Raw genomic sequence first — 15,915 nt, forward strand, 5'->3', positions numbered from 1 at the left:
AAACCATGTTCCCATCAGCCCTAATTAAAGAAGGAGTGGTTACAGAGTAGTCATTGGTGGACACCACATAGTAAACAGTAAAAAGTAAAAGGTAATATACATAATAAATATAAAACATAGAAAAGGGTAATAGGGCAAAAAACAGACCACCAAGTAGTTATAGCAAACTAGGACCCTACAGAAATGGTGAGAAATATATTTTTGTCCTTCCATATTCAAGGCCATAACTACTTAGACCTTTCTAATGCTTCTAACCTTAATATGCATTTTAATAGTATATATATTTAGAATGTATATTACCTTTAGCTTTTTACTGTTTACTATGTGGTGTCCACCAATGACTACTCTGTAACCACTCCCTCTTTAATCAGGGCTGATGGGAACATGGTTTGTTAAAAAGAAGACATGCTCTCATTGTTTCTTTGTGACTCCCTGACGAAGGCCATGATGCCGAAACATAGTGATTATGCTGCAGGGCCTTGCTCGGGCCAATCCTCTTGAACGCGAGGACAGTGTGTCACCACTTGTTGAGGTCACACTACCTCAAACTTCCATCATTATATTCTACTCAAACTTGCACCAACATCAGTGCGAATCATCTTAGTCCTTCGGTCAAACACGGTTTCCTTGGTTACCAGTGAGCATGCCTCTCCTTGGCGACCACCTCCAAGAAATGGGAATGGCTTGCATAGAGGGATAGGATGGAGTCAAGGTCGATCCAGTGGACTTGCCCGGCATCATCGCCTGCTTGCAATGGGAGCTTGCTCACACTGTTCCCTAGGTAACCAGAGCAAAAATCTACATTTCAGAGAACTGCAATGTGTGTACAAATAAAGAGCAGAATGGGGAAAAATTAAAAGGATAAGGAAACATGTTGCATGCTATCCTGCTGTGAGAATAGCCAAATCCTGATTGTTTTCATTGAATTTAGTCAACATTTTTTCCACATAGATAAGACTGCCTTAACTTGTTGTTTATCAGTGTCTATAATATTATAAGAGTAATCATTGATATACCTGTATCATCATGGAAGTTGACAGCAACTGTTTCCATCCAAGAGTTGTCATTATTTCTTGGGTCATCTACATAGCCCTTATAAACCTCAGAAGTAGAAGAGGGACAGAGAGAGAGAAAGAAAACAAGTGTTTTACGTCAACTACACAAGTGAATCCAAAATTAAAACAAATATATGAGGATAAATTATTTATAGCCTGCTGACCTCCAGACCTGGCGAGTTGAACAGCTGAGTGATGTGCTTGTGGATCCGCTCTCTGTCCTGGGGGGAAGCTGCCAGGGAGTTCAGAGCCTCTTCAGAGAACTCACGCTGCAGGGTGAGGGACACCAGCTCCCCCGGGTCTACCATACCCTACACACACAAATACACACACACAGTCATCATCCATAAGAATACGGTGAGGTGTAGAGCCATGTATGATGCCCTATGCTCCCAAGAAGGCCAAGATGACACAGATGTTCAGAGCAGGTGAGAAAGAGGAAGGAGGAGCAGGTGAGGAAGATGATGGAGGAAGAGGAGGGAGGAGTAGGTGAGGAAGATGAGGGAGTAGCAGGTGAGAAAGAGGAGGGAAGAGCAGTTTAGACAGAGGAGGGAGGAAGGAAGGAGTTTAAAGAATCCCACTGACCCCTGGGATGGCCCATTCTCCACAATCTCTCCTCTTGATGGACACAAACTGCAGAACTGGCAGTTTGGACACTGGGTGCGACACTTGCTGTCCAGCTGAGTCTCTCTTCCACCTGTAGGGCGGTGGCACATACAGTAGAGACAGGTTCAACTACGGAGACTACCCCTAACTCCATAGGCCAGGGGTATTCAACTCTTACCCTACGAGGTCCGGAGCCTGCTGGTTTTTTGTTCTACCTGATAATTAATTTCACACACCTGGTGTCCCTGGTCTAAATCAGTCCCTCATTAGAGGGGAGCAATTAAAAAATGCAGTGGAACTGGCTTCGAGGTACAGAGTTGAGTTTGAGGGTCATAGGCACTTCTGAGAGGGGTGTAACCAATATGGCGAGAATGCCACATAGCCTTTCAGAGGGCAAGGTCAGGGTGGAGCCTGGGTTTGGGGCCATTCCATTTAAATTCCAGTCAATCCAGGAAGTACACTGAAATTCAAATGATTTTCAATACATTTCAATTAGGAACACTTATAATTTGGTTTACTTTCTGAATTGACTGGAATTGAAATGCAGTTGACCCCAACCCTGGATAATACCATATTGCTTACACCAATTCTCTCTTGCCTATGGGATAGGGGTGGCCCAAATTGGGCACAGGAGTTGGTTTGACTTTAAAGAGAGTTTGTGGGAAGGTTATGGTTAAGTTATCTGAAAAGTAGTTGCATAGTTTAAGAGATGATGGAATAAAGTGGGAAAGTTACCTGGTAACAATGGGATCTGCTGCGTGATTGGGTCCCCACCGTCCCAGCAAACCTCTCCCAGTCAAACCAGTGCGGCCGCGAGGATTTCTAGAGGGGAACAAGAGTTAGCTTACGTATGATGAATTGCTACACAATCAATTATTTAAAATTGATATGAGGTCATATACACTACCGGTCAAAAGTTTTAGAACACCTACTCATTCAAGGGTTTTTCTTTATTTTTACTATTTTCTACATTGTAGAATAATAGTGAAGACATCAAAACGATATGGAATCATGTAGTAACCAAAGAAGTGTTAAAGAAAATCTAAATATATTTCATATTTGAAATTCTTAAAATAGCCACCCTATGCATTGATGACAGCTTTGCACACTCTTGGCATTCTCTCAACTGATGTGGAAAAGAATCACTATACTTTCTTTAAAATCAAAGTTCTTCCAGAGTTTTTGTAGAATCAAGATTGACTTTATTTACAATTTCAACAAAGCCGAGTTGATCTGCAGAGTAGCTCCCCTCTATCTCCTAGCTCCCCGTTTATATAGTCATACACACATACAGTGCTATGAAAAAGTATTTGCCCCCTTTCTAATTTTATCTACTTTTGCATATTTGTGATACTGAATGTTATCAGATCTTCAACCAAAACCTAATATTAGATAAAGGGAACATAAGTGAACAAATAACACAACAATTACATATTTATTTCATAAACAAAGTTATGCAACACCCAATTCCCCTGTGTGAAAAAGTAATTGCCCCCTTACACTCAATAACTGGTTGTGCCACCTTTAGCTGCAATGACTCCAACCAAATGCTTCCTGTAGTTGTTGATCAGTCTCTCACGCCGCTGTGGAGGAATTTTGGCCCACTCTTCCATGCAGAACTGCTTTAACTCAGTGACGTGTGGGTTTTCAAGCATGAACTGCTCGTTTCAAGTCCTGCCACAACATCTCAATTGGGATTAGGTCTGGACTTTGACTAGGCCATTCCAAAACTTCCAATTTGTTGCTTTTTAGCAATTTTCATGTAGACTTGATTTTGTGTTTTGGATCATTGTCTTGCTGCATGACCCAGATGCGCTTCAGCTTCAGCTCACAGACGGATGGTCTGACATTCTCCTGTAGAATTCTCTGATACAGAGCAGAATTCATGGTTCCTTCTATTAAGGCAAGTCATCCAGGTCCTGAGGCAGGAAAGTATCCCCAAACCATCACACCACCACCCCCATGCTTGACCTTTGGTATGATGTTCTTACTGTGGAATGCAGTGTTTGGTTTTCGCCAGGCATAATGGGACCCAGTCACAGATAACATAAGACAACTGTAGAATTTGACCCAATGACAGGTCAGATGCCCATTTTACACAAACACAAGCCTAGTGAGAGGAATTCACTAAGCTCTTGCCTAGCAGCAGCAATGTACCAATGTTTAATTATGACTCCTTGTTTGTCATGTGTGTAATTAACTTTGGTTATCCAATAGTTTACAAAAAAATCTTCCTCACAACCAGCTTCACCTGGAATGCTTTTCCAATAGTCTTGAAGGAGTACCCACATATGCTGAGCACTTGTTGGCTGCTTTTTCTTCACTCTGCGGTCCGCCTCATCCCAAACCATCTCAATTTGGTTGAGGTCGGGGGATTGTGGAGGCCAGGTCATCTGATGCAGCACTTCATCACTCTCCTTCTTGGTAAAATAGCCCTTACACAGCCTGGAGGTGTGTTGGGTTATTGTCCTGTTGAAAAACAAATGGTAGTCCCACTAAGCCCAAACCAGATGGGATGGCGTATCGCTGCAGAATACTGTGGTAGCCATGCTGGTTAAGTGTGCCTTGAATTCTAAATAAATCACAGACAGTGTCACCAGCAAAGCACGCCCACACCATAACACCTCCTCCTCCATGCTTTACGGTGGGAAATAAACATGCAGAGATCATCCGTTCACCCACACCGCGTCTCACAAAGACACAGTGGTTGGAACCAAAAATCTCAAATTTGGACTCCAGACCAATTTCCACCAGTCTAATGTCCATTGCTCGTGTTTCTTGGCTCAAGCAAAGTCTCTTCTTCTTATTGGTGTCCTTTAGTAGTGGTTTCTTTGCAGCAATTCGACCATGCAGGCCTGATTCACACAGTCTCACCTGAACAGTTGATGTTTAGATGTGTCTGTTACTTGAACTCTTTTATTTGGGCTGCAATTTCTGAGGCTGGTAACTCTAATGAACTTATCCTCTGCAGCAGAGGTAACTCTGGGTCTTTCATTCCTGTGGCGGTCCTCATGAGAGCCAGTTTCATCATAGCGCTTGTTGGTTCTTGAATTTTCCGTATTGACCTTCATGTCTTAAAGTAATGATGGACTGTCTTTTCTCTTTGCTTACTTGAGCTGTTCTTGCCATAATATAGGCTTGGTCTTTTACCAAATAGGGCTATCTTTTGTATACCCCCCCCTACCTTTGTCACAACACAACTGATTGGCTCAAACGCATTAAGAAGGAAAGAAATTCCAGAAATTACCTTTTAAGAAGGCACACCTGTTAATTGAAATGCATTCCAGGTGACTACCCCATGAAGCTGGTGGAGAGAATGCCAAGAGTGTGCAAAGGCAAAGGGTGGCTATTTGAAGAATCTCAAATATAAAATATATTTTGATTTGTTTAACACTTTTTTGGGTACTACATGATTCCATATGTGTTATGTCATAGTTTTGATGTCTTCACTGTTATTCTACAATGTAGAAAATAATAAAAATAAAGAAAAACCCTTGAACAAGTAGGTGTTCTAAAACTTTTGACCGGTAGTGTACAGTCGTGGTCAAAGGTTTTGAGAATGACACAAATATTAATTTTCACAAAGTCTGCTGCCTCAGTTTTTATGATGACAATTTGCATATACTCCAGAATGTTATGAAGAGTGATCAGACGAATTGCAATTAATTGCAAAGGCCCTCTTTGCCATGAAAATGAACTTAATCCCCAAAAAAACTTTTCCACTGCTTTCAGCCCTGCCACAAAAGGACCAGCTGACATCATGTCAGTGATTCTCTCGTTAACACAGGTGAGTGTTGACGAGGACAAGGCTGGAGATCACTCTGTCATGCTGATTGAGTTAGAATAACAGACTGGAAGCTTTAAAAGGAGGGTGGTGCTTGAAATCATTGTTAATTCCTCTGTTAACCATGGTTACCTGCAAGGAAACACGTGCCGTCATCATTGCTTTGCACAAAAAGGGCTTCACAGGCAAGGATATTGCTGCTAGTAAGATTGCACCTAAATCAACCATTTATCGGATCATCAAGAACTTCAAGGAGAGAGGTTCAATTGTTGTGAAGACGGCTTCAGGGCGCCCAAGAAAGTCAAGCAAGCGCCAGGACCGTCTCCTAAAGTTGATTCAGCTGCGGGATCGGGGCACCACCAGTGCAGAGCTTGCCTAGGAATGGCAGCAGGCAGGTGTGAGTGCATCTGCACGCACAGTGAGGCGAATACTTTTGGAGGATGGACTGGTGTCAAGAAGGGCAGCGAGGAAGCCACTTCTCTCCAGGAAAAACATCAGGGACAGGGATTGGACTGCTGAGGACTGGGGTAAAGTCATTTTCTCTGATGAATCCCCTTTCCGATTGTTTGGGGCATCTGGAAAAAACTCTGAGAGCAACTTCTCCCAACCATCCAAGAACAGTTTGGTGACGAACAATGCCTTTTCCAGCATGATAGAGCACCTTGCCGTAAGGCAAAAGTGATAACTAAGTGGCTCGGGGAACAAAACATCGAAATGTTGGGTCCATGGACAGGAAACTCCCCAGACCTTAATCCCATTGAGAACTTGTGGTCAATCCTCAAGAGGCGGGTGGACAAACAAAACCCCAGAAATTCTGACAAACTCCAAGCATTGATTATGTGTCACGGATTCTGCCGAGGCTGCTCCTCCTCCTTGCTCGGGCAGGCTTCGGCGTTCGTCGTCCCCGGTGTTTTTCCCTCCTGTTTCGGAGGTTTTGTTTTGCTCTTTCTATTTAGTAAAGTAAGTCTGCTAGTATCTCTGTGTCCTGCGATTGACTTCACTCGCCGCATACACATCGCACCTGACAGAATAACACACCACACCATGGAGTCAGCAGGATCAGCGGTGCCAACGGGATCATTGGAGGAGCGCGTAAGCAACCAAGACGCCATGATCCAGAAACTGGGCACCGCCATGCAAGATGTTATGAACACCTTGAGCCGATGGGAGAGAGGAGGTTTGCCCACACCTCCTCCAACAATACCACCACCCTCAGCCATACCCATCGTTCCATCTCCGGAGTCCAGTGGGATTCGGCTCTCGCTCCCGAGGGCTTATGATGGCACCGCGGCCGGGTGTCAGGGTTTCCTGCTCCAAGTAGAACTCTACCTGGCAACCATTCACCCGGCGCCCTCGGGATACGAGAGCGTTTCCGCCCTCATCTCCTGTCTGTCCGGCAAGGCACTGGAGTGGGCCAACGCCGAATGGAGGGGAATAGACGCCGCTACAGTCAGTTATGCGGAGTTCCCACGCCGCTTCAGGGCGGTTTTCGATCATCCCCCCAGAGGGGAAAGCGGCGGGGGAGCGTCTGTTCCACCTCAGACAGGGGAAGAGGAGCGCGCAGGAATTCGCACTGGATTTCCGGACTCTGGCGGCCAATGCGGGATGGAATGAGAGGGCCCTCAACGACCACTATAGGTGCAGCCTACGGGAGGACGTTCGCCGAGAGTTGGCCTGCAGGGACACCAACCTAAGCTTCGATCAGCTGGTGGACATGTCGATCGGTCTGGATACCCTGTTGGCTACCCGCGGGACGTCCGGAGCTGGGGGCCGTCCATTTCCATCCCCCAGCACCTCCGAGCCGAGCCCTATGGAGCTCGGGGGTGCTGGTGCTAGAGAGAGGAGGAGAGAGACCAGGAGAGAGGCCGTCCCCTGCACCAACTGTGGCCGCAGAGGACACACTGCGGTTCGGTGCTGGGGAGGGTCTCCTAGGGATCGAGGCAGCAGGCCACGCAATGATGAGTCATTCCAGGTGAGTAAGCGCCCAACTCACCCAGAGCTCTCTGTTGTCCACATGTGTATCCAAGTTGTGTTTCCCGAGGTTTCTTCTCACTCCCAGCATAAGGCGCTAGTCGATTCAGGCGCAGCTGGGAATTTTATTGATCGCAGTTTCTGTTATAAGTTAGGGATTCCCCTCATACCAGTTGATGTGCCCTTCCCTATCCATGCCCTAGACAGCCGCCCTTTGGGGTCGGGATTGATTAGGGAGGTCACAGCGCCACTTAAGATGAAGACGCAGGGGGGTCATGAGGAGAGTATACAGTTGTATTTGATTGACTCTCCTGCGTTTCCCGTGGTGTTGGGGCTTCCCTGGTTAATATCTCATGACCCCAACATTTCATGGCAACAGAGGGCTCTCAGGGAATGGTCTGATCAGTGTGTCGGGCGGTGTATAGGTGTTTCCGTAGGGGCAACAACGGTGGAATGTCCGAACCAAATGCCCGCACTGCACATTCCTCCTGAGTATATAGATTTGGCACTCGTCTTCAGTAAGAAGAGGGCGACTCAATTACCACCTCATAGACAGGGGGGTTGTGCAATAGACCTCCAGGCAGGCGCTGCACTTCCGCGTAGTCATGTGTATCCTCTGTCTCAAGAGGAGACGGCGGCTATGGAGACATACGTCACCGAATCTCTGGGACAGGGATACATACGGCCCTCCACTTCTCCTGCGTCCTCGAGTTTCTTTTTTGTGAAGAAGAAGGATGGGGGTTTGCGCCCGTGTATTGATTACCGTGGTCTCAATCAGATTACCATTACATACAGTTATCCTCTCCCTCTGATTGCGAGTATGACGGAGTTATTACACGGGGCGCGATTCTTCACAAAATTGGATCTCAGGAGCGCTTACAACCTGGTGCGCATTAGGGAGGGAGATGAATGGAAAACAGCATTTAGTACCACCTCGGGTCACTATGAGTATCTCGTCATGCCCTACGGGTTAATGAATGCTCCTTCAGTCTTCCAATCATTTGTGGACGAGTTTTTCAGGGATTTGCATGGACAGGGTGTAGTGGTGTATATTGATGACATTCTAATATACTCCGCTACACGAGCCGAGCATGTGTCCCTGGTGCGTCAGGTGTTGGGTAGGCTGTTGGAGCATGACTTGTATGTGAAGGCGGAGAAATGCCTGTTTTTCCAGGAGTCCATCTCCTTCCTGGGACATCGGTTGTCCGCGTCAGGGGTGGAGATGGAGATTGACCGCGTTTCAGCCGTGCGTAATTGGCAGACTCCCACCACGGTGAAGGAGGTGCAGCGGTTTTTGGGTTTTGCCAATTACTACCGGAGGTTTATCCGGGGTTTTGGACAGGTAGCAGCTCCCATCACCTCCCTGCTAAAGGGGGGCCCGGTGCGTTTGCAGTGGTCGGCTGAGGCGGACAGAGGGTTTAGACATCTGAAGGACCTGTTCACCTCGGTTCCGGTGCTGGCACATCCGGACCCCTCTTTGGCGTTCCAAGTGGAGGTGGACGTGTCCGAGGAGGGGATTGGTGCTGTACTGTCTCAACGCTCGGGCACGCCTCCTAAACTCCGTCCCTGTGCCTTTTATTCTAAGAAGCTCAGTCCGGCGGAACGTAATTATGACGTGGGGGACAGGGAGCTGCTAGCGGTGGTTCAAGCCCTAAAGTTGTGGAGGCATTGGCTTGAGGGGGCTAAACACCCTTTCCTCATTCTGACTGACCATCGTAACCTGGAGTACATCCGGGCAGCGAGGAGACTGAACCCTCGTCAGGCTAGGTGGGCCATGTTTCTTGCCCGGTTTGTATTTAAGCTCACGTATATACCAGGGTCACAGAACGTGAAGGCAGACACCCTGTCCCGGCAATATGACACAGAGGAGAGGTCCATTGAGCCCACTCCCATACTTCCGGAGTCTTGTCTGGTGGCACCGGTGGTGTGAGAGGTCGATGCGGAGATCGAGCGGGCGTTACGTACAGACCCTACTCCTCCTGAGTGTCCAGAGGGGCGGAAGTACGTGCCGCTCGAAATCCGTGATCGACTGATATATTGGGCTCACACGTCACCCTCCTCTGGTCACCCTGGTATTGGTCGGACAGTGCACTGCCTTAGTGAGAAGTACTGGTGGCCAACCTTAGCCAAGGACGTGAGGGTTTATGTTTCCTCCTGCTCGGTGTGTGCCCAGTGTAAGGCACCTAGACACCTGCCCAGGGGGAGGTTACAACCCCTACCCGTTCCACAACGGCCGTGGTCTCACCTATCGGTGGACTTTGTCACGGACTTTCCCCCTCCCAGGGGAATACCACGATTTTGGTCGTTGTGGATTGGTTTTCTAAGGCCTGCCGTCTCATTCCAATGCCAGGTCTCCCTACTGCCCTACAAACTGCTGAGGCCCTGTTTACACACGTCTTCCGGCACTACGGGGTGCCTGAGGATATAGTGTCTGATCGGGGTCCCCAGTTCACCTCTAGAGTCTGGAGGGCGTTTATGGAACGTTTGGGGGTCTCGATTAGCCTTACCTCTGGTTTTCACCCTGAGAGTAATGGGCAGGTGGAGAGAGTAAACCAGGATGTGGGTAGGTTTCTGAGGTCCTATTGCCAGGGCCGGCAGGAGGAGTGGTCGGGGTATATCCCCTGGGCAGAGATAGCCCAAAACTCACTTCACCACTCCTCCACTAATCTTACTCCTTTTCAGTGTGTGTTGGGGTATCAGCCGGTCCTGGCACCCTGGCATCAGAGCCAGATCGAGGCTCCTGCGGTGGATGACTGGTTTCGGCGCTCGGAGGAGACATGGAACGCTGCGCATGTCCATCTGCAGCGGGCTATCAGTAGGCATAAGGCGAGCGCCGATCGCCACCGCAGTGAGGGTCCAGTTTATGCACCTGGAGATCGAGTCTGGCTCTCGACTCGAAACCTGCCCCTTCGCCTGCCCTGCCGGAAGCTGGGTTGGAGGTTTGTGGGGCCATTTAAAGTCCTGAGGAGATTGAACGAGGTATGTTATAGGTTACAACTGCCCATCAATTACCGCATTAACCCCTCGTTCCATGTGTCTCTCCTCAGGCCGGTGGTAGCTGGTCCACTCCAGAAGAATGAGATACGAGAGGCTCCTCCGCCCCCACTGGACATCGAGGGGGCTCCTGCGTACTCAGTCCGGTCCATCGTGGATTCGAGACGTCGGATGGGGGGTCTGCAGTATCTCGTGGAGTGGGAGGGGTACGGTCCGGAGGAACGGTGCTGGGTCCCTAGGAGGGACATCCTAGATCCCTTCCTCTTGACGGAGTTCCACCGGAGTCATCCGACTCGCCCTGCTCCGCGTCCTCCTGGCCGTCCCCGAGGCCGGGGTCGGCCCACGGCTGGAGCCGCACGTCAAGGGGGGGTACTGTCACGGATTCTGCCAAGGCTGCTCCTCCTCCTTGCTCGGGCAGGCTTCGGCGTTCGTCGTCCCCGGAGTACTAGCTACTGCCGATCGATGTTTCGTTGTTTGTCTTGTTTTGTCTTGAGTAGTTACACCTGTTGTCTATTATGTTTGATTGTATATCCTATAATTACCCTTGTCTCACGTTTGGTATTTGTGTGTTATTGTTTTGTTGTCTAGGCGGTATCGGCATTGCTGTATTTCATATCTTGTATGGTGTCACGATCGTTATGTGAAGCGGACCAAGGCGCAGCGTGATAGGCGTACATATTTTATTGAACGTACTCACACGAACAAAAACAACAAACCAAACGATACGTGAAGTCCTAGGTTAATAACACAAACCTATACGGATCAAGATCCCCCAAAACAAAAGTGCCAACAGGCTGCCTAAGTATGGTTCCCAATCAGAGACAACGAGAATCAGCTGCCTCTGATTGGGAACCACCCTGGCCAACATAGAAAACACGAAAATAACACATAGAAACTCCACACCCTGGCTCAACATATAAGAGTCCCCAGAGCCAGGGCGTGACAGTACCCCCCCCCCCCAAAGGCGCAGACTGCGACCGCGCCAACCAAACCCAACAGGGGAGGGGCTGGGTGGGCATTCTGCCTCGGAGGCGGATCCGGCTCCGGGCGTGACCACCACTCTCTCGCTACCCCCCCCGTAGCGCCCCTGGTCTGGTCCCGCTGGCCGGAGCTGGACTGGACACCGGTGGAGCAGGCACGGGCTGTGCCGGACTGACGACGCGCACCACTGGCTTGGTGCGGGGAGTAGGAACAGGCCGGACCGGGCTGGCGACGCGCAACACTGGCTTGGTGCGGGGAGCAGGAACGGGCCGGACCGGGCTGACGACGCGCACCACTGGCTTGGTGCGGGGAGCAGGAACGGGCCGGACCAGGCTGACGACGCGCACCACTGGCTTGGTGCGGGGAGCAGGAACAGGCCGGACCGGGCTGACGACGCGCACCACTGTCTTGGTGCGGGGAGCAGGAACGGGCCTGACCGGGCTGATGACCGCACCACTGGCTTGGTGCGGGGAGCAGGAACAGGCCGGACCGGGCTGGCGACGCGCACCACAGGCTTGGTGCGGGGAGCAGGAACAGGCCGAACTGGGCTGGCGACGCGCACCACAGGCTTGGTGCGAGGGACAGGAACAGGCCGGACCGTACTGGGAACACACACCACTGGCCTTGTGCGGGGATCAGGAACGGGCCGGACCGGACTGGTAACACACCCCAGTACCTCTCGCCGTGCCTCTACACTCTCCTTCTCCCTCGTGACCAGTGGCCCCCGTAACCTGGCGGCCTCCTCTGCAAACCTGCCGAACCGCTCTATCGCGGCCTCCCGCTGCCTCGCCGTCCACGGTGTGAGCCCCCCCCTAAAAATGTTTTGGCCTTGTCTCTCCCCCGTGCTCATGGCCTCAATCCCTCTTGCCAGACTCTCACTCATCTCCTCCCAGGTCCATCCTCTCTCCTCGTCACGCTGCTTGATCCAGTCGAGGTGGGATCTTCTGTCACGTTGTTGATGTGGATGCGGTGGTGAAGTCAGGCGCAGGACACAGAGGATAAGTCAACACGACTTTACTGAGACTCATGAACAAATACAAAGTAAATGGCCTCAAAAACACCGGAGGCGAACTAATACGCGCAATGCGTAAAATACACTAAGTACACAAAGTACCGAACCTAGACACCAAACGACAGGCGGACATATTTTATTGAACGTACTCACACGAACAAAAACAACAAACCAAACGATACGTGAAGTCCTAGGTTAATAACACAAACCTATACGGATCAAGATCCCCCAAAACAAAAGTGCCAACAGGCTAAGTATGGTTTAAGTACAGGCCTAAGTATGGTTCCCAATCAGAGACAACGAGAATCAGCTGCCTCTGATTGGGAACCACCCTGGCCAACATAGAAAACACGAACTAGAACACAACATAGAAAATAACACATAGAAACTCCACACCCTGGCTCAACATATAAGAGTCCCCAGAGCCAGGGCGTGACATTTGGTGTTTTTCCCTCCTGTTTCAGAGGTTTTGTTTTGCTCTTTACATTTAGTAAAGTAAGTCTGCTAGTATCTCTGTGTCCTGCGATTGACTTCACTCGCCGCATACACATCGCACCTGACATTATGCAAGAATGGGCTGCCATCAGTCAGGATGTGGCCCAGAAGTTAATTGACAGCATGCCAGGGCGGATTGCAGAGGTCTTGAAAAAGAAGGGTCAACAATGCAAATATTGACTCTTTGCATAAACTTATTGTAATTGTCAATAAAAGCCTTTGACACGTATGGAATGCTTGTAATTATACTTCAGTATACCATAGTAACATCTGACAAAAATATCTAAAAACACTGAAGCAGCAAACTTTGTGAAGACCAATACTTGTGTCATTCTCAAAACATTTGACCACGACTGTACATGTAGAACTCCGTAGCAAAACACTACTTAGTAACATGCTGCAGAATGCTAGCTTATCATTGGCTAGTCAATGATTGAATAGGGTCATACATTTGCCACAGCTGCTTCTGACAGCTCATACACAAAAAAAAAAAAAAATGTATGCACGCATGACTGTAAGTCGCTTTGGATAAAAGCGTCTGCTAAATGGCATAGTATTATTATTAGTATTATGTTTACAAGTCAAGTAGGCATTATGTTGAAGATTTTAAAGATACACTCAGCAAGATTACATCAGCATCAACAGAATTCAAATCTGCACGGACTGATTTTCTTGGGGATTTCCACAATTTGAGCCAATAATGGCATCCTTGCCATATTTGAATGCTGTTGATGTTGTCTGTAAGTAGGAAGTTGTGTATTTTGATGTCATCTTGCTGAGGGTCACCATTGTAGAACTGTGTTGGATGAAGGCTCACAGTGGCATGCCCTGCTCCACTCTGTAGTCTCCCTCGTGACTCCGCCTGTCCACATTGCCATCCAGAGCGTTAAACCGCGGGGAGAAAGACCTGTGAAATAATACAACATTTTAATAATACTTAACAATCATTAATAATCAACTAATCAGTTATAACCACATGTCAGTAAAACAGATGACAAAATTGATTTGTAACCCTCTCTCTCGCTCACTCACCCGATGTCCTGATCGGCCCATTCAGGCTTGATGAGCACAGACCTGGCAGTGTAGCTCACTGGGCTGTACTGGGGCCAGTCGGTCTTCCAGTCCACTTTGTCATCAGGCACTGGGAACCGCTGTGTCTCTGAGCCTGGGTACTTTGGGCATCTGGCCTTGCTGTGAGGGGCCGAGGAGGGCATGGTGAAGACACTGGGCGGTAGCACACACAGACTATAGGCACTGGTACTGAGGCTTTTACTAACTCTGGCAGAAAACTGGTCAGGAGGGCATGAGGTGGGACGCCTGGGGAGGGAGAGAGATTTAATATCTAAAAGTAACATTTGAAGTAACCTTAGCAATGTATGACAATAATAACATAAAACAGAGGGTAGCTACAATGCAGACAACAAGGCAATAGTAGTCTACAGAAGGTGAAAAGAACAGATACCTAATGATACGAATAGAATTATCATACTTACTTCAGAATGATTCCATACCTGATTCCTGAGGTGCAGAGGCAATATGGAAATCCTAAAAGGGTAAGTGCTATTCGAATCGGCCCAACCCTGTTTCCAACCCAACCCAGTTTCGTCACACTCGTATCATAACCAGTCAGTCAACACAATACAGTCCTGTATACACACTGATAATGCTGCATTAAGCAGGAAATACAGTCAAAGCCCGCTGCTATGCTTTAAAAAAAAGGAGCACACCGAATCGTATAGGAATATTTCAGTGTTGTTGCGGACGGCGCAATCAGAAATAATTTGGAAGCTGCCTTTGCTCATATGATTCGATGTTTCATTCCGTTTCAACCCACTGTACCAAATATTTGTCTAACTAACCCCAGATAGACCACGGCCTGTCGTTTCCAATTGGAACACATGAGTCATAGTGGGCAGAACAAGCAAGGAGGGGGGCAGAGCCAAGCACGAGCTAGCGAAATCCTATTGGCGCGTTCTAGCATCATTAGCATATTTCTGTTAGGGAACATCCACTCTATGAAGTGCGTGTGTGCAATAACTCAATTCGCCCTTGCACTCCTTCTAAACAACGCAATTTTTAAAAACTTTGGTAAAGGGTAAAATCTACAAAACTTAGTCCACTCTGTTCGTAGCAGATTGTAGTTTGGGGAACAGAAAACTGTATTGAAATCAAATGTTTCATCGATGTGAAAATTAGCATAACGTCTGCCAAAATCCATCTCGTTCCATCTGCTCCCACTACCGGCCACTGGGCTTCCGCTCATCACCATATTTGGTAGTGAGTGGAAACGCCACCCGGATGCTTCACACCTAAACGTCTGGTGAAATATCTGGCTCATTGTTCTTTCTGTGACTGTACTGTCTTTGGTTTCAACGTTTGTTTCTGCTTCCGCATGTCGTCATGACGTCAGCGCCCAGTCTTTGATCACAAATAGAACAATGAGCCAGATATTTCACCGGATGTATAAATCTGAAGCATCCGGTTAGCGTTTCCACTTGGTGTAGACACGAGCGCGGGATCAGAGAGTAAGAGATAGAGAGCGGCCCAACTCGGCGGAAAATCTGTCTCCCTCCAGCAGGTGGCGTTTTTCCATTGTTTCGTACACCAAGCAAATAGTTTTTGTATGGAGGTCAATGAGTGTCGAATTTGGTCCCCCAAAAAAATGTATGTCTTTATTTGCTATGTGAGGTTTATTTGATCGAATAGAAGTTTCGTAATGCTTAAGTTGTTACAAGTGTACTGATATAAGTAGGACATGTGACATCCCGGCAACTTTTAGAAAAAAACACTTTATATTGGAGTTGTCTCAAGATGGCTATGCATATTCATGGCATGAGGCTAGTAGCATAGCATCTCTCTCCATTGAATACAGGCGGTTGACGTCAACAACCCTCATCAAATATTCAAAAAAGGATTACAATAATTAGATGTATCCACCAAACCAAAGAAAGGATAGCTAGACAGCCCGCTGTGCCGCTTTGTGGACAATGACTCTCGTTGTTAGGGTGGAGAGACAT

General features: G+C 48.2%; 1 protein-coding gene across 2 annotated transcripts; it reads right to left on the bottom strand.

Annotated features, from left to right (window-relative positions):
- Nucleotides 1-413: 413 nt before the first annotated feature.
- On the bottom strand, nucleotides 414-14,807 carry nudt9 (nudix (nucleoside diphosphate linked moiety X)-type motif 9). 2 transcript variants are annotated; one of them, XM_045221362.1, is made up of 8 exons: nucleotides 14,410-14,807; nucleotides 13,931-14,215; nucleotides 13,716-13,805; nucleotides 2,397-2,483; nucleotides 1,641-1,752; nucleotides 1,220-1,366; nucleotides 1,017-1,101; nucleotides 414-777 (listed from the first exon to the last, which is right to left on the bottom strand). In XM_045221362.1, exons 2-8 carry the CDS (start codon nucleotides 14,110-14,112, stop codon nucleotides 632-634), a joined length of 849 nt encoding a protein of 282 aa, XP_045077297.1. In that variant the 5' UTR covers nucleotides 14,113-14,215; nucleotides 14,410-14,807; the 3' UTR covers nucleotides 414-631. The 2 variants fall into 2 exon arrangements, with proteins under 2 accessions (XP_045077297.1, XP_045077296.1); XM_045221361.1 differs by having other exon boundaries at nucleotides 14,392-14,807.
- Between the last annotated feature and the right edge of the window lie 1,108 nt (nucleotides 14,808-15,915).

Source organism: Coregonus clupeaformis, chromosome 7, assembly GCF_020615455.1.
Source record: "Coregonus clupeaformis isolate EN_2021a chromosome 7, ASM2061545v1, whole genome shotgun sequence".
Classification (NCBI taxonomy): Eukaryota; Metazoa; Chordata; class Actinopteri; order Salmoniformes; family Salmonidae; genus Coregonus; species Coregonus clupeaformis.

Excerpts from the sequence above, each read along its gene's own strand:
- nudt9 (XM_045221362.1), bottom strand. The coding sequence starts at position 14,112 with ATGCCCTCCTCGGCCCCTCACAGCAAGGCCAGATGCCCAAAGTACCCA. Across the intron at positions 1,367-1,640 it reads GAGAATGGGCCATCCCAGGG|GGTATGGTAGACCCGGGGGA; the intron begins GTCAGTGGGATT and ends TTGTGTGTGTAG. Across the intron at positions 1,102-1,219 it reads TCAACTCGCCAGGTCTGGAG|GTTTATAAGGGCTATGTAGA; the intron begins GTCAGCAGGCTA and ends TCTACTTCTGAG.